Below are 21222 nucleotides of genomic sequence, written 5' to 3'. Positions count from 1 at the left end.
TTAATGGAGTTTTTATGAGTTTATGAGTACGGAATATGATGGGAGGAGTGATGCCCCCACGTGTTTTTTTTAAGAGTTTTGAGATTTGTCGAGTACAGAGATATCGACGTTTCAAGAGTTGTTTTTGTTTATGTGTTGTTTCCGGAATACTTCTGACGCTTTTTTGAGTTGATAGCACCTTTGTAACGTTTTTTAATGTCTTTTTGAGGTGGGAGTTTGGTGCGCTTATATATGTATTGTTTGATAACGCAAGCTTTTGTTCACGATTGACAGGTTTATATGTAATTCAGTAGTTTCTATCGTTTTGCTTTTCCGTCTTTTTGCCAGAGGAGTAATGTATTATGAAAGCGAATTTGTCTTTGCATTCTGTTTCCACGCCGTATGACTTTTGTTTAGATTAACGACTTGTGAGTTCAGTTGAAGTTTATAAGCGTATATGACAGGAGTTTGATTAATAGCTTTTTATTCATTGTTTATTACTTACCGCTTTGCAATGCTTTAACCGAGAGACGCATCCCTGGTAATCACGTGATCATGCTGTCGACTGCAGCGATTGGCTGATCGCTTGGTTACACCGCCACGCCTTAGTTTTTTGACCTTTTGATATAGAGTTTGTAACCTTAGTAATAGAGACAGTGCAGCGAAGGGTTACCCTCAGCGGACCTGTTTGAGAAAAGTGAGTCGTTTGGTAGCCTTTCCCTTGTTTTTGATTTATAACCGTTGATATTTGAAACTTTATAACCATTGTATTTAGACTTTATAATCATTGTACTTAATTAGTGTGTTTTACTCTTTTTGATTTATACCTTTTATTATTAGTATTGTATTTAACCCTATGACGATGAGTGGCTGACGGTATCTTTGATTTATGAACGTGTTATGCCAAGAGGCATATCTCAGTTTGGGTGAAGGGATGTGTCATGAATTTGTTTTCGCGTATCTGTTGACCGACTTAATTAACTGATTATTAGCGAATTGCTGTGTTATGTCTGTCATCGTGTAGGCCTATTTGAAGTTTTGGACGGAACTTGGCTCAGTGATTTGGAACTAATTACAAGATACCGTCGCTATTCTGACATCCGTAGTTATTAATGTAGTGAACGATTAATCAAAAGATATGACGTATTCAGTACTTAGTTTGATTGGCTTTATGATTGAAGTTTACGCCTTAGAGTCTTTTTACTGCTTTGTAATTGGTTAGAGTTTTGAAAATGAATAAAGAGAGTTTGAGTTGGTCTTGGCGAATACTCCACGACAGACGCAGTCCTGGGCAGTCGAGTCCAGTCCGAGAGAGTCCAGGGGCGAGCCTTGACGCAGTCCAGTCTTGGGCGAGTCTTGGTTCAGCCTTGCGAGAGTCTTGGGGATCTTTTCCCCAGGGCGCTGTGTCTGATAGAGTGTTCGATTGACCGACTAAGACGAGAGCTGAAACGTATTTCGTTGTGTGCGTCTTATTTGACTGTAAAGTTAAAGTGACTTTCCCGATCCCGTACCTCAAGGGGAGGAGATAGAGAGACGAGACGAGTTTCCCCCCTGGCAAGTGTGGAGAACCCCAGAGAAAAGAGATTTTCCCCCTGACAGTTAGTTCAATGTCCCTGGTTGGCTCAACATATCGCAAATTACATTGCCTATTTTCCCGACCCGGATGAAGCACATTTTGAGAGTTTACCAGATCGTCTTGCATTTTTTAAAAATCAAGACCAGTATTGAAAACCCGGAACGAAAGACACACTCAGACTCATGCTGCGCCCGACAGCCACGGGCGGTAAGTTTCGATGCGGCGTCAAAACAGCCGACGCTTTCACGTGACTAATACCAGACCACTGAATAATAAAGCGAACACACTCAGTGTTTTCATGTCCTCTAAACATTGGGTCAAGGCGACATATAAATGTAATTTCCGTTACTCACAGTAATAAAGGATCGATTATGCACGTCTTCCTTTGGCGGCGTTGTTACGGGTGACAGTCATATTATAATACCACAGTCCTCCTGTCTGATAGAAGGACTGTGATGATACTTATCTCTGGTCGATGATTTGAAATCTTGAAGGTGTTTCAATTTGTCAAAGGCATTTTTTTTATTTTTTTTTTATTTTACATTTTTTCGTATTTGTCAACTAACAGTTCACGTACACTTAGCTGTCGATATACTTCTTTTCAGAAAAGTCTGATTGACCCCTACCCTCCAAAAATGGCCAAGCCCGTCCCATGTTTCAAAATGGGTCATGTGGAGGACACTGGCAAGATGTCAACCCGACTAGTACTAATCGAGCTCTGTGCGATTATAACATGAACCAGCCGCCGAAGATATATTACATGATTCACTGAGATGGCACTGTGTCAACATAAACATGCCGGTCGTTTCCTTTGCGCACTACGATATACCTCACCATTCCGGGAATTACGGCTTGCTACTCGGTAAGAGGCATGTGATACAACTTCGATGAGTGATAACAGCTATTTTTAAATTCTCGGAACGTCAGGGGAATTTCCCGTATTGTTGGATTTAAACGAATCTATCAGCAGTGTTTTCAGTTCCCGAACATTATACATGCAACCATGCACGCGAGAAACATCGCTATCGTTCTTGCTGCGGTTCTGTCACAAATATCCGCTCTAGCTCAACGTCTTCCACCTGACCTTTCTTCGGAAGAACAGGAGGAAATCGACACTCAAGGCCGTCTCCTACTCTCATCATTGGAACCGTATCAGCATGGAGAGTCAGAAATCGTCTTTTTGGTGGACAGTTCAGGGAGTATCGGTGCATCCAATTTTCATTTCGAGATCAATTTTATTCGAGAAATATCGACGATTTTTAGTATGTCGCCAGACGAAGCCCGAGTTTCCGTAGTTACGTATTCAGATAGCTCGAAGATAGTCCGTCAGATTGATTACATTGGTAGTTCTGTTGGGAAAAACAAGTGTACATTCCTAGGAGAATTAAGTTTAATTCGATATGAAGCAGGTTGGACGGACACAAAGGGTGCTTTGGAAGAGGCTGACAGAGTATTGCAACATGCCAGATCAGGAGCAAACAGGTAAACATTTCTTTAGGAGTTACGGGTCTGAGTTACTGCATGACTACTGAACAGTGTTGGTTGGTTCAGAAAGATATTGATAATGAGGGAGGCTATTAGTAGCTCGCTGACTTGGCAGAGACTGACTTGTTTCAAGTTGTTTGTTCACAGTATTATAATGCTGGAATTAATAATAATAACGTGTTCACGCTTCCTTAACATAACTCACCATTCCTTTGGGTTTCAGATTGTTTCACTGTTGCAAAATAATAATAAAATAACGTTTTGAAATTATTATTTACTAAAAAAAATCGCTAAAACTCCTCAACCAAAGCTTTCTTCTTCTCGTTTTGTTTTAGATTAGTAGTGTTGTTAACAGATGGACAGTCTACCGAAGGTGACCCCGTAGGCATAGCAACGAGAATCCGCAACAAAGGCATACGAATTGTAGCAATAGGGGTGGGCAATGTAAACATGGACGAACTGACGTCGATAGCTACGGCACAGTATGTATTCATACTGGATAGACTTTCTTACGTGGTTGACTTGGCAACCCGCATTAAGAACGGTGAGTCATAGCAAACATACCGTCACACTAGTACAATGGCTCATTCACGTTACACACTACAGGTCTCACACCACTAATTAGAACTCCATAACCACATGTATGTGATAGAATTCTGGCCAATAAAACACATGTTGGCCAGCTCAAAATCATACAAAATGGATGTAAACAAAACACACAGATTTGTCAGTCTTTCTACCTTCAATATTCTCAGAAACGCAGCCAGTTTGGATGTGTCTAATCATTTAGCTCCATGGTCTAATTGAGAGTTACAAAGCTGCACACACAAGTCTAACAGCTGACGTAATTGGAGTACACCCTCATACATCGCGTTTCAGATAAAACGCGGTCAAAGAAAAGCCAATCATAAGACACTGATAAGATTTGAATTGGTGGCATGAGATGTTTATTTGGGAGATTCATTTCATTTCGGTGTGTCATTTCTAAGATCATAATCAACGCTAGTTCATCTTTCTCGAGACAAAATAACCCGGAACATTGTCGTCACTTTCACGTATTGTTTCCATGACTGTGGGGGCGCTATATACAAGTATGTAGGTACAACGAATTTGTTGGCGAGATGCTGTCTATGGACGTGAGATTTCGAACAGTATACGAATAATATTAATCTTGGGTGTACTTGGATTGGCTGGTTTCTAGGATATGTATTTGCATATAAAAGTGATATGTGATATCTATAGTACTGAGATACGTCTGGGTTCACTTTCTGTATGTCTTAGTTTTTTTTTAAGACCATACTGCTGTACCTTTCTGCGTCAGGGTCTTGTCAAGAAAATATTATATCATTACTTTGCAGCAATCCTCACGCAAAGTAGCAGACTTCTGGGATGCAATGCGCTGTGACTTTCTGTTTTTTTTTCCCCATGGGTTCTGGTGTGTGTGTAGCCAGTTTTGTAACACTAATTATATATAATATGGTCTCTACATTTTCAGACGTAAAAGAGAAAAGCTGGGATATGTCTGTTCTTGAATCTTCGTGCAATTACTTGTGTACGGATGGAAACGACTGCTGCGATGACAAGGCCAGATGTTCTTGTGGTACCAGTAGCGGCACTCACCAATGCGCATGTCAAGCTGGGTACAGTGGAAATGGGTTGAATGGACAATGTACAGGTAACAACAAAATAAGTCACCGGTAGCGAGAGATGTTTTCCCCCTTCAAAATTGGCGATGCTCGTTCAAACAAACCAGTGATGGCGTTTTTCTGACTGACCTTCTGTGTATGTTTTTTTTTTCAGTTGTGAACACAGTGCTGTAATAACATGCCAAACTATACAAGTTGAAATACAGATTAGATTTTACGATTGATAATGCATGTGCACGTATATGTAGTGTTAACCACAGTGGTTGAACCCATGTTTACAGCAACGCCGTAGACCTTGGAGGGTAACTGAACCTCAGACGACTAATATTTAATAGTTGTCGGAGACTCGGAACGCAAACCAACAACTGAACAAATTATGTTTCTGGTCAAGTATTTAAGGGGAAAAAGAAATCGCCTCACCGTCCAATTTTCAATTCAATAATCCATTGAATAATTATTTCTATAATTGTAACCGTTTTTATTCTCAGACAAATAAAACAAGCAAGATGGGTGCAATTATTTTCACTATATGTACGCATACTCAAGTACACATTTATCACTGACTCATTTAATTATATTATAGCCTGTCCTCGTGGTACATACAAGCAAATGGTTGGTAATTTAGACTGCGTGGCCTGTCCAGACAACTCAAATACTGAGGACACTGGAAGCGTCTCAATTGATCAGTGTCGCTGCAATGCAGGATACATTGAACGGCCGGATCACAGTTGTTCTAGTGAGTAAATCATTGTGTATATTGTAAATGTTTAATTTACATTTCTCAAAGTATTAATTAAATTAAGCAATATTAGTTAACCACGTCTGCACACCGCCACCTAGTGGCTGGATTAATAATCGTTTTTTTTTTTATTTTGCATCACAATGACAATACTGTATTACCGGTATATATCGTTATTGACCCGACACGTTATATGCATGGCAATATACAGAAATGGCGTGTGACGTATTTATTTCGATTAATGTTAAGTACACCGCACTAAACTCTGTATTTAGCTCTTGTGTGGCTTGAATGTGGTTTAACAACATTTTGTTTTTCCGTACAGCACACACAATGTCCATTATTACTTGATAACGAACTGTACGTATGGTTGTTTTCAGTTGTGACATGCGCTAGATTGACAGCGCCCCCTGGTGGATATATTATGCCGAATCCATGTGCTAATACGTTTGGAAGTTCTTGTGAATTCAAGTGTAGCAGCAATTATCGTCCGATGCCCGGAGGTTCACATAGAATTGAGTGTCTTGAAAATGGCCAGTGGTCTGGACAACCGTTCATTTGTCGGAGTAAGTGTAGTATTTCAGTTGAAGCGGTGGAGTCGTCACCTGCGCATGCATCAGATGGCCATAGCATGTCATTGTTTACAAAAAGCGTCTACCCATGATTCTTTGCGTTTTTGGCGTGTGTTGTTTTCATCGCTTGGAACTCAATTCCCGCGCGTGCGCAGGTGACGACCCTCCCGCTTTAAAACACTGAATAGATGGCGATAATTGTGGACAGACATTTTATTCACATATGCCTGGCAAATTTTCCCGCTCTTACAAATTCTTTACCAATATATACAGCATCGTCGAAATGTTATTTATTTTTGCTTTACGGTGTCAAGTCTTCCAATCTACCGCCAGTTTCGAAACAAGAAACTTACGAACACTCGAAATTATTTTGACATATGTCTATGTGTAGATAACGTATAAACTTTAATGTTTAATATCGATAGAGATCACGTGTGAGGCGTTATCTGAACCAAGTAATGGTAATCTTTTGTGTGACACTGATGACAACAGTATTGACACGTGGTGTACATTCACGTGTAACCATGGATACGACATACTTGGATCCGAGGATACAAGATGTGTTCTTGAGGAGGGCGGTAATGAAAGATGGACTGATGCAGAGCCTAAATGTAAAAGTAAGCGAATCGTAGTTAAAATTTAGTATTTAAGTATAATAAACACGTTCATCTGACACGTCGAGTACATCAACGATTGCATAATAACACATACCATATACTATATTTTCGATTGATAGTCAGATCATGCCAACCACTTGAAGTAAAGAAAAATATGAGATTACGACCATCTGCGTGCGAGGAAACCAACATACCTTATATGGAAGTGTGTGTTTATTCCTGCAAAGATGGTTACATGTTACACGGTGCAGAGACATCCGAGTGCCAAGCCGATGGGGAATGGTCAAATGTAAACGTTGAACGATTTTGCAAAGGTGAGTATCAGTGTATGTCAGGTGCTAGTCATATGCCATTGATCAAGAACGTTTTTTTTTAATTATTATATTATATATAGTTTGTGCTGCTTTTGTTTAGCATTTTCATTTCTGCCCTACTTTCGCTGACTCATGTCTGACAGAAGTCACAATTTATGGGCGCATGTCACTAAGCTATACAGGAAACAATTAAACTTGGTTGCTATGCAGATAGTACGAGCATTTTTTGCGCCATGAAGTGACGTAATGTATATGTATAAAACAACAACGTAACGGCTAGACATGCTTGGTCATGGTGGTTATCGCAAATTGAAACGCGAGACACCACAACAAATTGAAAATAAGTTTGTAACTCAAAAACGACTCATCGTGTTTCGCCAAGTGTGGAGTACCCGCAAAGTTGTGGCGATCAAAAAAACAAATGTAAAGTTTCCGGGGTCAAAGCAATCGATTATATACTGTCGTCTCATCGTCTCATGCACTTGTTTTGGGAGGACAAAGCTTTTTCTCGCAGCAGATTTCGTTTAGGATTATAGTGATTCATGTAAGATCTTCTACTTCTAGTTCAAAACCCTTTTAACGCCATGTTGTTTCCCGATTATTGTGTCAACCCAACAAGGCAATTACAAACTTGATTAATTTACGATTCACAGTGAATACATAAATATATCAAAAGTTCGGTTACTTAGCAATGATAGGAAAAAATAATTCAATATAATTCAAACAAAATTCGATAATTTACTCTAGTACCTAGTACTGTTACCCGATTTTGTTTTTGGGTCGTCTTCATGTTCTTGTCATATTTTTATTTGCTATTAGACAACGAGCCATCCAAATTCCTGAATTGTCCATCAGATGTCACTGTGACTGCTGAGCTCCACATGTCAAAGGGTAAACTGACCTGGGAAGAACCCACAGCCACCGACAATAGTGGAATAGCGCCATCTATCACTATGATTCCGAACATCCAAGGTCCGCCATTTTGGTTTCCAATAGGCGAATCAACTGTGACGTACATCGCTATGGATGGCGAACATCTGGTAGATGAATGCAGATTCATTGTAACCGTGATAGGTATGAACCTGAAATATGTGATATATATATATTATTTAATTCACAACTAATTTAAGATTTATTATTTGAATTCGACCTTGTGTGTTTCCAATAATGTAATAGATATAACCCAGGATGATTGTCAAAGGGCGGTGGTCGTCGCGCCACGCATGCGTGAGATATGGGTCTCATATACTAGTAAACAAAGACGGCGACTTTGACTGTTGCGCAGATCAAGAATTACAAACTGAGATGTTATCTGGCTTTAATTAGGTATTTTTTAAGGCTGATGGAAGGTATCGAAAGAGTCACCGTCGGTAATTAGTGCAAGTCGCGCCCAGGTCAAAATTCATACTTGTGATTTTAATTAGAAGAGCGTACTGGATTGTGGGAAAATCATCGCCCATTAACACCTTCACAAACGACGTGATATGCTCTTTCTATTTTCTCAGACGAAGAGTCTCCTAGCGTATTGACATGTCCTGGCGACATAGAGATTCAAAGTGCGAGCAGGTCAAGCAATGTAACCTGGATTGAGCCGACATTTCAAGACAACTCTGGCGAAGACGTGACTGTGTACATGAATAGACAACCAGGTTCCACGTTTTATTGGGGGAGCTCAAGTGTAACATACGAGGCAGTGGATTGGACGGGAAACACTGCGCTCTGTAAATTTGAAGTGAATTTAAAACGTGAGTGAATATACAGAAAATACTGTTATAATCCAATAACATATTGATATTGATAGTTGACTTTTAAGGTCCTAAATAATTATTCCAGTTTAATCTCTTTGAATCTGTTGAAGAAAGGCATACTTAAGATCGGTTGTTGTCATTTTTATCATTCTATGCATACAGAACACAATTGTGAGCATGCATCGCCGCCAGAGAATGGGTCGCTTTCATGTGAAAATTGGCTGGGTGGTCAGTTTTGTATGGTATCATGCCAAGTAAAATACGACTTTGTATTTGACCCGGAAGACATTTATTACTGCAAACAGAACAGGATAACTCATAAAGGGGAATGGGCACCTGCACCGATCGTATCCAGAGGTGACCGTGATTTTAAGTTCCCATGGCCAGACTGTGCAAGTAAGTTGAAAATCACAATACGTGATTATATACATTATGATATTACGTAATAAAGAACATAAAATGGTGATATTCAATTTTTTTACTTCACTTTTACCCGAAAAAGACAGAAGATCTAAATTTCATAATTAACATATTGTCAATTATACTAACTATGGTTTCAGCGACGATCGAATTTGGAAACAAATATGCAAGAAAGTATTATGACGTTTACATTGTATTAATGACGGATCCATTTCTATATTTCAGGAATGACAGAACCATCCAAATTATCACTTGGACTTGCTGTACAATATTACGTCGACAACTGCTTTGGTGAAACAGGCAAGGAGGAAATTCGAAGGAATTTTATTACAAAGTTTCAACAGCTAGAGCAACAAGCCTCCGGATTTTGCTTAGATGAGCGATGTGCTGTTGAGAACATTGCAGTATACTGTGGTCCGTCGTCATCTACGTCATCAGTCCATAAAAGGGACGTATCGAGAAATGTCATCAGAGTATCGTATACTCTTATAGTAGAGACTCAACCAGACTCCCCAGATTCAACTGATGTAAGAACAATCACTTGTATTATTGTTTTAGAATATCTCATCTTGATCAAGCCTATCACGTGCACTTTTACATACTCTTCTAAAACGATAATACTGGTCACATGTTTATGAGTCAGATTGGGGTTATAATAATGCAGTATTCACTGTATTCGACTAATTTCATACCCTGATTTTGTCTCCACTGAGAAAATAATCGTCGTTGGAAACGAAACAAATCAATTATTACAGAACATATAATTGTTTGTCGACGAAATTCCAAATATTGAATGATAACGCGCGTAAGTGTCCTCTAATAATAAAAACAAACATGGCTGCCACAAGGGTTTGACCGGACTCCACACTAAGATATATGCTGATTCTGTTCTGAACATTTTGGATTTCGGCATTCCCATGATGTATCCTTGGAAAGAAAAGATGTATAATAATAAGGTTGTTACGGGGATACCTCAAAGTATGCACTCAGACAGTACGTCGTCGCATCGACATCCACTGCGCGTCGGTACTCCGCTGTACTGTCTTCGTGCATAATTTGAGGTATCCTCGTAATAACTTCATAATATGCTGACTACTTCGGAACAAACTGTTTCGCGATAATATAGACCACACTTTTTGTTTGAATTTGTGAAAACGTGTTCTTAGTAGAATTTATAACACCATTATTTATGCACAACATTTTTTTTCAGTACGATCGATGTTAAAACGAAAGTTTTACGAGAGATAAAAATAACATTATAATTTCTAACTCATTTTAAATTACCAGACTGATGGGGGAAGTGAAGAATCCACAGCCGACGGACAACCTGCACTGAGACCTATCGACATGTTACGGCAGTTGAAAAATGAGGTTCAAGTAACTGCTTCTCGGGGATTATTCCGCGCAATCATTACTAACACTGGAATCAATACCGTACCTTCCGACGAACCCGAGTTAATAGAAGAATCCAATGTTGTAGTCGAATGCCCAGTTGGTCACATTTGGCGAAACGATTCATGCCGTAAGTAATCTCTAGCCTATCGTATGATAATATCCCCACACAACGAAACATTTATCTGTGTAGCGAGTTTATTACATTTAGATCTGGTTAAGTGGCACCGCGCCATGCATATTTACGCACCAAAATTACGTCACAAATTAAACATGCTGTCGTTGATATCGTTCCATTGCAAACATTCTTTTTGGTGATTACCAACATTTGAACATTTTTCAATCATTGCGACAAATATGCTGAATAAAATGTGTATTAAAATAACCCTAAATTTCGTTCACATGTCTTCAGCGATAGTTCAACGAACATTGTCAGTTTGTATTGTGTGAAAAATCGAATTTGGATGAGTCTCGTATAATACATTTGATAAGTTTTATTAACGAATTCAACTTTAGTGAATGTTTAATAACTGTATTGTCGAAATAAAATGATTACACTATATAGTAAATTATATAAATCAAACACTCCTCTGTAAATAAAGAATATGCTGTTATGTATGTATGTTTTGTGTTTTCTTAAAAACTATTATGGGGCTTCAGAATAATACCCCTGGACAGGTATAATTTCTGTAAAAGCATTTCATATTCTTTTCACACATGCCTCATATTTTAGTTACGTGTCCTATTGGAACATACCATGACGTCACCACCAACACTTGTACTGCATGTGCTATTGGTATGTATCAAGACACTGAAGCATCTACATATTGCCAGCAATGTCCTCCGAACACATTGACGACCAAGACAAGATCAAAGACAATCAGCGCATGCGTTGGTATGTACAATCAGATGTGTATAATTTCAATCAATCAATCTCTTTAATTTAAAAAAATACGTTCTATATACTTAGTCCCCGTGGGCCTGATAATTTGATATACCACCGTTAAACAGAATCATAAATACTTTGCCGCTTTAAGGTTTTTGCCAGCCGGGCACCTTTTCGAAAACTGGCCTGGAAACATGTATTTTGTGCCCAAGAGGAAGTTATCAGCCAAACAACGGAAGTACATCATGCATATCTTGTGAGGAAAATCTGTCAACATGGACTGATGGGGCAGTATCGGCCGATTATTGCAAAGGTATGTGCTTTGTTCTCATTATAATAACATATAAGTGGAACGGCCCTGTGATTTGTATTGGTAACAATCGCATAAACGAATTACAAACCAAACTCAAGTTTCTGATAATCAAATAACACTTTAGCATGCTTGCAGTTTAACTATCAGTCAACCATGTCTTGAATATGTTTCTAAACAAATATTTTTAACACATGTTTTTTTTTTCATTTAGTTGGATGTATTTCTGGTAGCTACTCGGAAACTGGTTTTATGCCATGTATACCATGTCAGCGTGGAACTTACCAGCCACGTGGTAGTCAGAAATCTTGTATACCATGCGAGGATGGCAAGACAACACATTTCCAAGGAGCGCATGCCATACAGTATTGCCAAGGTATGGGACATCCGTTTATACCTCAATGATACGTCTGTTTGTTATGATTTAATGACGATGTTTAATTGCTGCAGTATGCGACTTATAATAAATACTGGTTAAATTACTTTGTTCATCGACGCATTTTTTGTTATATATCGTATTCTATATCTTAATTAATTACGTACAGCATAAAAATGGCTACGGGGGGAATAAAAAGTCGTTTTAGTTTCAGTGATCAAAAAACATATTTCACTTAATCATTTTCTGAATAAAAATATCTTTCGTGATGAAAAAGCAACAAATACATTTTATCCATTGTATATTCACTGCGGAATCTATAAATGAATTTACTGTTTGTTTCTTATTTTTTTCTTGTACATAATAGTTATTGATCTCTGTGAACTGTTTCCATGTCAACACAATGCAACCTGCGTAAGCATGAACGAAACCCGTCAGTGCCAATGCATTCCTGGGTACGGCGGGGAGAGTTGTGAGATTAACATCGACGATTGCGAAGAAGACTTATGTAAAAACAATGGAACATGTGTTGATGGCGTGGACGACTACCACTGCATATGTCAAATAGGTTTCACTGGGGCAAACTGCCAGATAAACATTGACGAATGCAAATCAAGTAAGTTTTTTTTCTAATTCGCGTTTAAAACAAATCAATTAAAAATGGCCATGGCATGCTCGAGATAAAACATACTCGTTTCAATGAAGATCATTTGTTTCTAAGTTTTTGTCTTCTGAGTTGTCTCATTCATTCTTCCTATCGACAGGCCCATGTCTGAATGGTGCAAGTTGCTACGACAGAAGTAGTGGGTATATGTGTAAATGCCTTGATGGTTATACTGGGGCACAATGCGAAATTAATTATTTTGACTGTGCGTCAAGTCCGTGTAAAAATGGAGGAACCTGTTTTGATCTTGCACAGGTAAGATTCGTTAGGTTTGCCAAGGATATAATATAGTATACGGATATTGCGTCACGTGTGATCATAAGCACTCATATATCAATTCAGATATGATTTATTTATGGGTCTAATGTGTCAATTTGCGGGTTTCCATGTCACGTGGTATTTTTTGGCCGAATACGTAATAATTATCCGCCATTTTGTCGTCCTCGATCGTAGTTATAAAACTACTAATCAATCTTTCAAGTATCCATTTTATATATCAACAAATATCTGCAGGTAAACTTTGACTTAAAGTACCGTGACCCACTGACCCGGGTAATTTGCATTCGTATTGTGAACATTTTGGAAAAATTAAAACCGTTGACGGCGCGCATCATGTATGTATCGCGAAAGATCCTGCAGCGTCACTGACGTAATCGAACAAAATATCATGCGCACATTAAACCCTACGTTTAGTGTGGAATTCTTCTACATTTTCAGAATTTCACATGCTGTTGTCCTCCCGGCTATGCTGGTCGCTTTTGCGAGGAAGAAGTGAATGAATGCCAATCATCGCCCTGTCAAAATGGTGGATTATGTATATCTGGACTGGGAAACTACACTTGTGAATGCCTGTCCGGGTTCATAGGTGAAGACTGTGATGTAAATATAGACGAATGTGCAAGTTATCCGTGTAGTAATGGAGGAACGTGTATTGATCTCATAGATTCATATTTTTGCGAATGTGATATTAGTTACCTTGGAGATAATTGTGAAACATGTGAGTATATAATAACGTCAAAATCAGATTTAGTATTTGTGCCAACAATAATATCTGGTATATTAAACCACAGATGAACTGTTAGCTATTATCAGCTAGCAGATATAATTGCTAGTTCAATTAATGAGAATTAAATAGCAAATTAAGCTATTATTTTCATATGAGCAGCTGTGTACTCGGCGCTTTATCCTTATTTCAGCTGCGGCGAGATTTGTGATATTCAATTGATACCAAGCGATATCTTGTGATTCCTGTGTTGTTTTTATGAATCCTATTTCAACAAAAACCGTGCCTTTTTCTACAGACCTTCCAATGTTGGCCATATCGTAGCAACTAACATACTCATTATATCGATATTCACAATGAAACTCTGGATGATGTGCGCATTCAAAATTGTTCGCCAATTTAAAGCGGGAGAGTCGTCACCTGCGCATGCTTCAAATGACCATAGTGTGGCATTGTTTACAAGCATGCGTCTTTGCGTTTTTAGCGTTTGTTGCGTGTTATTGTCGCTTGGGATTCAATTCCCGCTTTAGCATTACAGATTCAAATTTAAGTAGCAGTAATAAATCTTTATCAATAGTTAGTCTCAGATATATTTTGAGTCTGTAATTTGGCAAAGCAAATCGTTTTCATGCATGAAATTTTAGCGTATTCCACAACAATGACGAGTAGGCGTCATGAACTATGTGCAATATGTTTCAAGCAATACTACTCGTTATCTACCGTTGATCTTTAATTGCCATATTCCAAGTACGGTAACCTTATTATTTACTTGTTTGTAACACTCGATTCGTGTAATCACATGCCAATAAATTAACATAAACTTGTTTCTCGTTTAGTTATTTCTACAGACTTCAACCTCCTCTTTACAAGTTCACAGGCCACGGACTATGCATCAATCGACCGTGTATCGGATATGTACGAGTGTACCATATCATTCTGGATGAAGACTTCTGACAGCTCGTCATATGGCACGCCTATTTCTTATGCCCAGTCTAGTGATGGCGCTGTCACCGACAACGCCCTCACACTGCAGGATTATAACAATTTTGTTCTCTATATAAATGACGATCCAGTTTATACTAATTTGAAGGCTAATGGGTAAGTTTTCTAATCTTATCTTATTAAATATCGGTTATTCAAGCCATTTACGATCAACTACCACGATTTATTGCACAGATGCACGACTTATAATCCACAAACGTTTTCAAAAGATACTTTTCTAATAGCAATAGGGTCTAATAATTATACTGGATTTTTTTTACCACAGTGTGCATTATTGCTATTCTATTTTCATTGTTCTAAACATACATGTTTTATGTATTTACAGAGACAGTGACTGGCATCACGTGGCTGTGACATGGGAGAGCGATACTGGATCATGGGCAGTGTACTTTGACAATGTATATGTTAGAGGTGGAGTCAGTTTTCAGCAGGCAGCGGTTATTAGGGGTGGGGGTATTTTGGTTATTGGTCAAGATCAAGATAGTGTAGGTGGGCAATTCAACGCTGCTGAATGCTTTGTGGGAGAGTTGTCACAGGCAAGTATGAATATTGGAATCTGTTTAGGAATAAGTTCGAAATAAGTAAAGATTATATATCATTTTCAATATACTTATTATTATGATTTCATGCAACCGAGATACCAAATGTGATAAAAGATAATTGGAGTCATCGAATAACTTTTCGAGATACGGAATTCCAAAATGCCGTGGGAAACAGTGAAAACTGACATATTTACACTGAGTTTCCATTGTTGGGAGATTTTCCCTGATGTCAAATCGTTCATTATTACTGACATGAATTGACATTGAATTTTGCGAGTTTCAGAGTGATTATAGTTTTTAATTCTATACACTATTAGAGGTTATCTCCCACAATCCATTGCGTATGTGTACATTAATCTCGTTCTCATATATTCTGTGGGTAGATGAATTTCAAGAATCTGATATATCTGATCCCTCCAACAGGTCAACATATGGAATTTTGCAATGACACCCATTGAGGTTTCATCTTTGTACGCAGGATGCGACAACCAAGGCAATGTTGTTGCCTGGATACAGATGAAACATAATATCCATGGAAACGTTGTAGTTGAAGAGAATTCCACACTTTGTGCAGGTACGTAAAGTCAACCTTATATTTGCTCAGAATGTCGTTCATAGTGTATTATATATTTCTTTGTAATTTCATTTCTCGTTACTAACACCCGTGTCATATATACATATAGGTAAAAGTAACTGTGAAGGAAACACATGTTTTAATGGTGGAACGTGCATAGACCTGATTGACGACTTTTCATGCGAGTGTGCCACAGGGTATACCGGGGAGCATTGTCAAGAATATTTAGAGTCGTGTCAACATAGACTTTGTTCGAACGGTGGTACATGTCTCATGGAAGGACTGAATAACACTTGTATATGTAAACAGGGTTTCTCAGGTGAAAATCTATTTATAAGTTATACAATGAATGATCTAATTCAGCGATAATCCACTGACACATACTAACACGATAAACAACGATTCGTACATTAGCCGTTCATCACAGCAACAATAAGCACTGGCGGATCCATAAATTCGGCAAGGGGGGTGCTGCTATTGAATTGGGCTGGGTTTGTCAATTGATTTGTCAATTTTTTCGGGCTGAAGGGGCGCATGTTAGGCACAATGTTTAATGAAAATGAGTTCTTCATCCACTCAAAATCCTTTACCATTTATACTATCCACAGGTGTGCACTGTGAACTCAACCACGAATGTTCAGAAAATCCTTGCAGAAACGGTGGTAGCTGTGAGATGTTGAAAGAAAATCCGGTTTGTACATGCGATAATGGCTTCACAGGAAGACAGTGTCAATATGGTGAGTTTTGATATCAATGACAATGATTTAGTTTAAAATTTATTCATGCGAAATGCCGACATGGAGGAACAAAGAGAACGATTTAGACTACTCCCAGCTAGATTAATTAATCACTTTCGGTATATATATTGACTGATTGTTTTACACTTTTTTTATTGTAGATATTGACGAATGTCGCCATAGTAACGGTGGTTGTAGTCATCAGTGTCACAATACAAATGGATCATTCTACTGTACTTGCCCTGATGGATTTGCTCTGACGACAGATGGGAAAACATGCATGGGTGAGAACTTAATAAATACATAACAATGAACATTCGAAGCAAAATAATTTGACAGGGGAACGTACATTTTTTTACGGGTTTTTAATATCATTTTTATTGTTTATCACCAGATACCTCATACTGTTCATCACGTGGGGTGTTGTATTCGGTAAGTAGAATAGAATGATATGTTATGGTCGCTCCTATGCACAGTCATTCTGTCTTTCGCATTCTTCTATTTTGTGTGTATGCCAAAGATCCACGATAACTGACCGTATTCATAATTTTACAGGCAGAAGAGGTTTGGACTGAAAACTGCCAAGACTGCCAGTGTGAAAATGGTTTAGCTGTGTGCCAACGGAAGTATTGCCCACCACTTTCTTGTCCAGAGGTATACTATCACAGTCAGAAATCAACACGAACGCATTTAGTTTCCGGATAACATTTTTTTTTTAATTTGAGCTTTGTATTATGATACAATAATTGTTTATATTTAATTACTTCACAGGGTCAACATCCTTATCATGGACCTGACAAATGCTGCAGTTCATGTGTCGAAGGTAACTTACATTTATTTCTCCTTTTCATAAAGTATGTGGTTCGTGGCCCTGTTGAATGTTTGATATTTTCTATTAATATTTAATATACTGGGTCGATTGTATCTGTGGTGGCAGTGGACAAAAATATTTCTGTAGGCCTAGCATTGTGCGTCTCATCTACAATTGATATATGTATCTGTAATGCTGTGTCGTATTTTAATTGGGATGCGTGCCTAAACCTAGTTAAACAAATGTTATGGCCTAGAGCAAACCGTGTGTATTTTAAAGGGCGGAGGGGTCTTGATTCGATATTCATTTTAATATGTCGTATTATTCGGTATTATGCGATTATAACTAACGTAACGTCTATATTTACCTTCCTGTATGATAGATTCCAAGACATGTGTCGTTTCCGTGACTGGCCAATACAGTACCTTTGACTGGTATGCGTTTCAATTTCGAGGACGGTGTCGTTATGTACTTGCCCAGGATTGCTCTAGTGGCGATTTTAGTATTCAGATCGAGGAAGAAAATGGCAGCGTTGGTCGCAGTATTTCTCACCGCAAAGCACTTTTCATACATATTAGCTGTGTGAACATTGTTATTCATTTAGACGGCAGAGTGACAGTTGCCGAGAGAGAAGTGAATCTTCCTTATGTTCATGCCAGTCCGAAAGTCGTTGAAATAATCAAGACAAGTTCAAACAGTACTTTCGTCAAAACTTCATACGGAGTAACGATTGATTGGGATATGTATGGGGACGTTGTGGTGTTTGCTCCTCGCAAGTACACAAACAAACTATGTGGATTGTGTGGCAACATGAACTCTGAATCCGGAGATGACAAAATAACACGTCAGTATCTTCCTGCCAGGACCGTAAATGAGTTTATTCACAGCTTTAAAGTAGATGGATACAAACACTGCAGGAATCCTCATTCATCACGTTCTTTATTTCGGGGTGTTAGATTCACCAATGTAGATGTGTGTGCTGGAAAAACATACCGAGAACAACGAGAGGCCAGAGCGAGGTGCAGTGCGTTACGGAAACCTGCGTTCCACCCGTGCTATGATGTGGTTAATCCTAAAAGTTATTACCAAATGTGTCTCGAAGAAGTGTGCTCTTGCGCACAAAACGAACTTTGTTACTGTGAGGCAGTTGTTGCATACGTACATGAATGTCGAAGAAACGGGATTATTATAAGAAAATGGAAAGACAAGGAGCTGTGTGGTTAGTATAAATTACAACATTGGATTGAAATCTTGTCATGCAGTGTTTGCAAGATACTATTTTAATAAATTGTTGTGCATATTCATTTAAAAAATAGGTTTTAAGGGCGGTAGTCGTCGCGCCACGCGTGCACGAGATATATGGGTCTCATATAAACAAAGATGGCGACTTTGACTGTTGCGCAGATCAACGAGTTCAAACTGAGATGTTACCAAGCTTTAATTAGGCATTTTATTAGGTTTTTAGAATGTATCGAAAGAGTCATGAGCGGTAATTAGTGCTAGTCGCGCCCAGGTCGAACCTCATACTTACGATTTCCATTAGAAGGGCGCATTCGGCATTGGATTATGGGAAAATCAATGTTTATCAACACAAATGTCGCACATGCGCAGTGCGACGACTAGCGCCCTTTAATGTAAATGAAATGTATCGGCAGCGATAGGTAAATATGCAGTAACTTAGTCTCCGACGAATGGCGATTTGTTATACGCTTTTTGCTCAAATATTGGTAAAAAATACTGCTTACTATGTGCCCGAAGGTAGCCATATATTAATGAAGTAACTGGTGGAAAATTAAAATAACATATGTGTCACACGCAACGTAATATTACCGTAATTGGTATAGTACAGGCGTGATGGTTCAAATACCAAAATGGCAACAGTAACAAAAAGACTTCCCTGGCGGCGATGATAAAATACGAACACGGAGCCAACAGATGAGGTTTCAACTGGTACTGGTATTATTGTACTCTGCAAACATCAAATACAATAACGCGGTAAAAATCCACTACTCCAATAACTAGATACTTAAACTCCAATACAATTCAACGAGATCTCCGATCTGAACTCAGTGCTGAACAACTCCCCTATATATACCCACACTGTCTATAAATAGACCATTACATCAGCATACATAATGAGTCTGGAACTTACTACAAATTTCTAGAATGTTCCATTACCTATTCAACCAGTTTCTAAAAATTCCACCCAGACACAGTACGGTTCTAGAACATTCTCAGTCACACGGAAGTGGTAAACAAGCCGTATGCGACAATGTGTTTTTTTTTTATTTCACTCATTTTCCTATTTGTGTACTTACGTTTTCTACCTTGTACTAACAGGCTCGTCATGTCCACCGGATATGATATATGATCACTGCGGTCCCCCGTGCCCAGAGACATGTGAAGGATTAGAAGAACATGACCCATTATGTCACAACCAGCCATGTGTACCGAAGTGCCAATGTCCCGCAGGGTATGTTTTACACGAAGAAGCCTGTATTCCACGGTCAAAGTGTCCCTCCAATACCATGCTATTAGTCTAACTCCCCTGCAAATGATTATTATGACAATTCATCGTAATACCCAGTAACTTTGCATGGTTTATTTGATCACATGTTTATTTTAGAGGGGAAGAATTTGTTAATTACGTAATCAGTGCATATGTGAACTGTGTGCGTATTGATCTGCTTTGAATGCGCTACCCTATAAAATGAACAACCGGTTTGAGTAGTACATGTATAAACGGAGATATGTTTACTTCATTTTTCAATGATGACATCATACTTTTCTGTCATTTTGTTTATCTTTTATTGCATTGCTGATGTATATTTTGTTATAAAAAAAAAACGTTTTTTTTTTCTTAATTACTGTAATATACTTAAAAAGCAGTAGAAAACACATATTTCTGCAATACTAAATTATGTAAACAAGAAAAATATATTGTTGGTCAGAAAAATAATAATAATAATAAACTTCGCATTCTACCTTGTTTTTTTTTCAAATAACATACTATATACTGAAGTTAGCTGAATGTTCCGAAATAATGTATAGCACCCATATTGATGAAGCGAAACACTTAACATATAGGAAACATTTAAAATCACTTGATATGTAGATAATTTCATTCAGAAACAATGCGGTATATGACATAAACCATTCTATAACATTCATTCTATAAAAAAGAAAATCATTTTAAAGACGTCTACGTGCTCTGTTGCACTTATAACAAAAATATCATAGGTGGGTGGCTTCAAAAGGAAGAGAATATTTGAATATTTCTAAAATCTTTGCGATTATTAAAAAAATTCAATTTCATGCAGTTAGAGTAAAATTTCAATGTGAAGATATTTAATTATGTCTGTCATACCTATTGTGTCTACACCGACTGATCGTATTTTGCTTGTTGCCAGTGATTGTCGGGCAGTCATACAATTCGCCTGGAAATGTACATATATTCCTGGCACGACGGCACGCTAGGAAGTCGGCGTGCGTATACTGATATAAAACGTTCTCTCTGCTGGAGAGCGATATCAATCCCGTTATAGAACTTGGAGATATAAGTCAATTGGAACATTTATATTAGTACATTAGTCTATTCTTCAATTAATCATATCTAGTATCAAGATGGGCATAATATAATATAAATATTCATATTTTTACTGCACAGATATTCATATCAATACGGTACAGAACCTGGATACATCTTTGGTGCTAATGATATGAAGGTCTTTGAAAACTTATTCTATTCTTGAAACACATATCACAGGGAATATAAAACCATGAGCGAATCTTACAGGTGTAATTAGTGAGTAGGTGATATATAGCAGTG

At 38.1% G+C, this 21222-nt stretch overlaps 1 protein-coding gene across 1 annotated transcript; it reads left to right on the top strand.

The window, feature by feature from the left end:
- Positions 1-2558: 2558 nt before the first annotated feature.
- Positions 2559-20372, top strand: LOC100374374 (sushi, von Willebrand factor type A, EGF and pentraxin domain-containing protein 1-like). The gene is made up of 29 exons (XM_006816546.3): positions 2559-3037; positions 3376-3584; positions 4536-4715; positions 5270-5422; positions 5806-5991; positions 6423-6614; positions 6734-6928; positions 7748-8002; positions 8434-8673; positions 8839-9072; positions 9322-9623; positions 10384-10618; positions 11222-11383; positions 11526-11687; positions 11899-12060; positions 12428-12676; positions 12825-12979; positions 13442-13721; positions 14564-14825; positions 15055-15265; positions 15695-15845; positions 15955-16164; positions 16454-16582; positions 16744-16866; positions 16977-17014; positions 17138-17236; positions 17354-17405; positions 17776-18612; positions 19734-20372. The coding sequence occupies exons 1-29, from the start codon at positions 2559-2561 to the stop codon at positions 19934-19936; spliced, it is 6345 nt and encodes a 2114-aa protein (XP_006816609.3). The 3' UTR covers positions 19937-20372.
- Positions 20373-21222: the final 850 nt, after the last annotated feature.

Source organism: Saccoglossus kowalevskii, chromosome 4, assembly GCF_978046115.1.
Source record: "Saccoglossus kowalevskii chromosome 4, keSacKowa6.1, whole genome shotgun sequence".
NCBI classification, from domain to species: Eukaryota; Metazoa; Hemichordata; class Enteropneusta; family Harrimaniidae; genus Saccoglossus; species Saccoglossus kowalevskii.
This window is presented reverse-complemented; position numbering and strand designations above follow the sequence as displayed.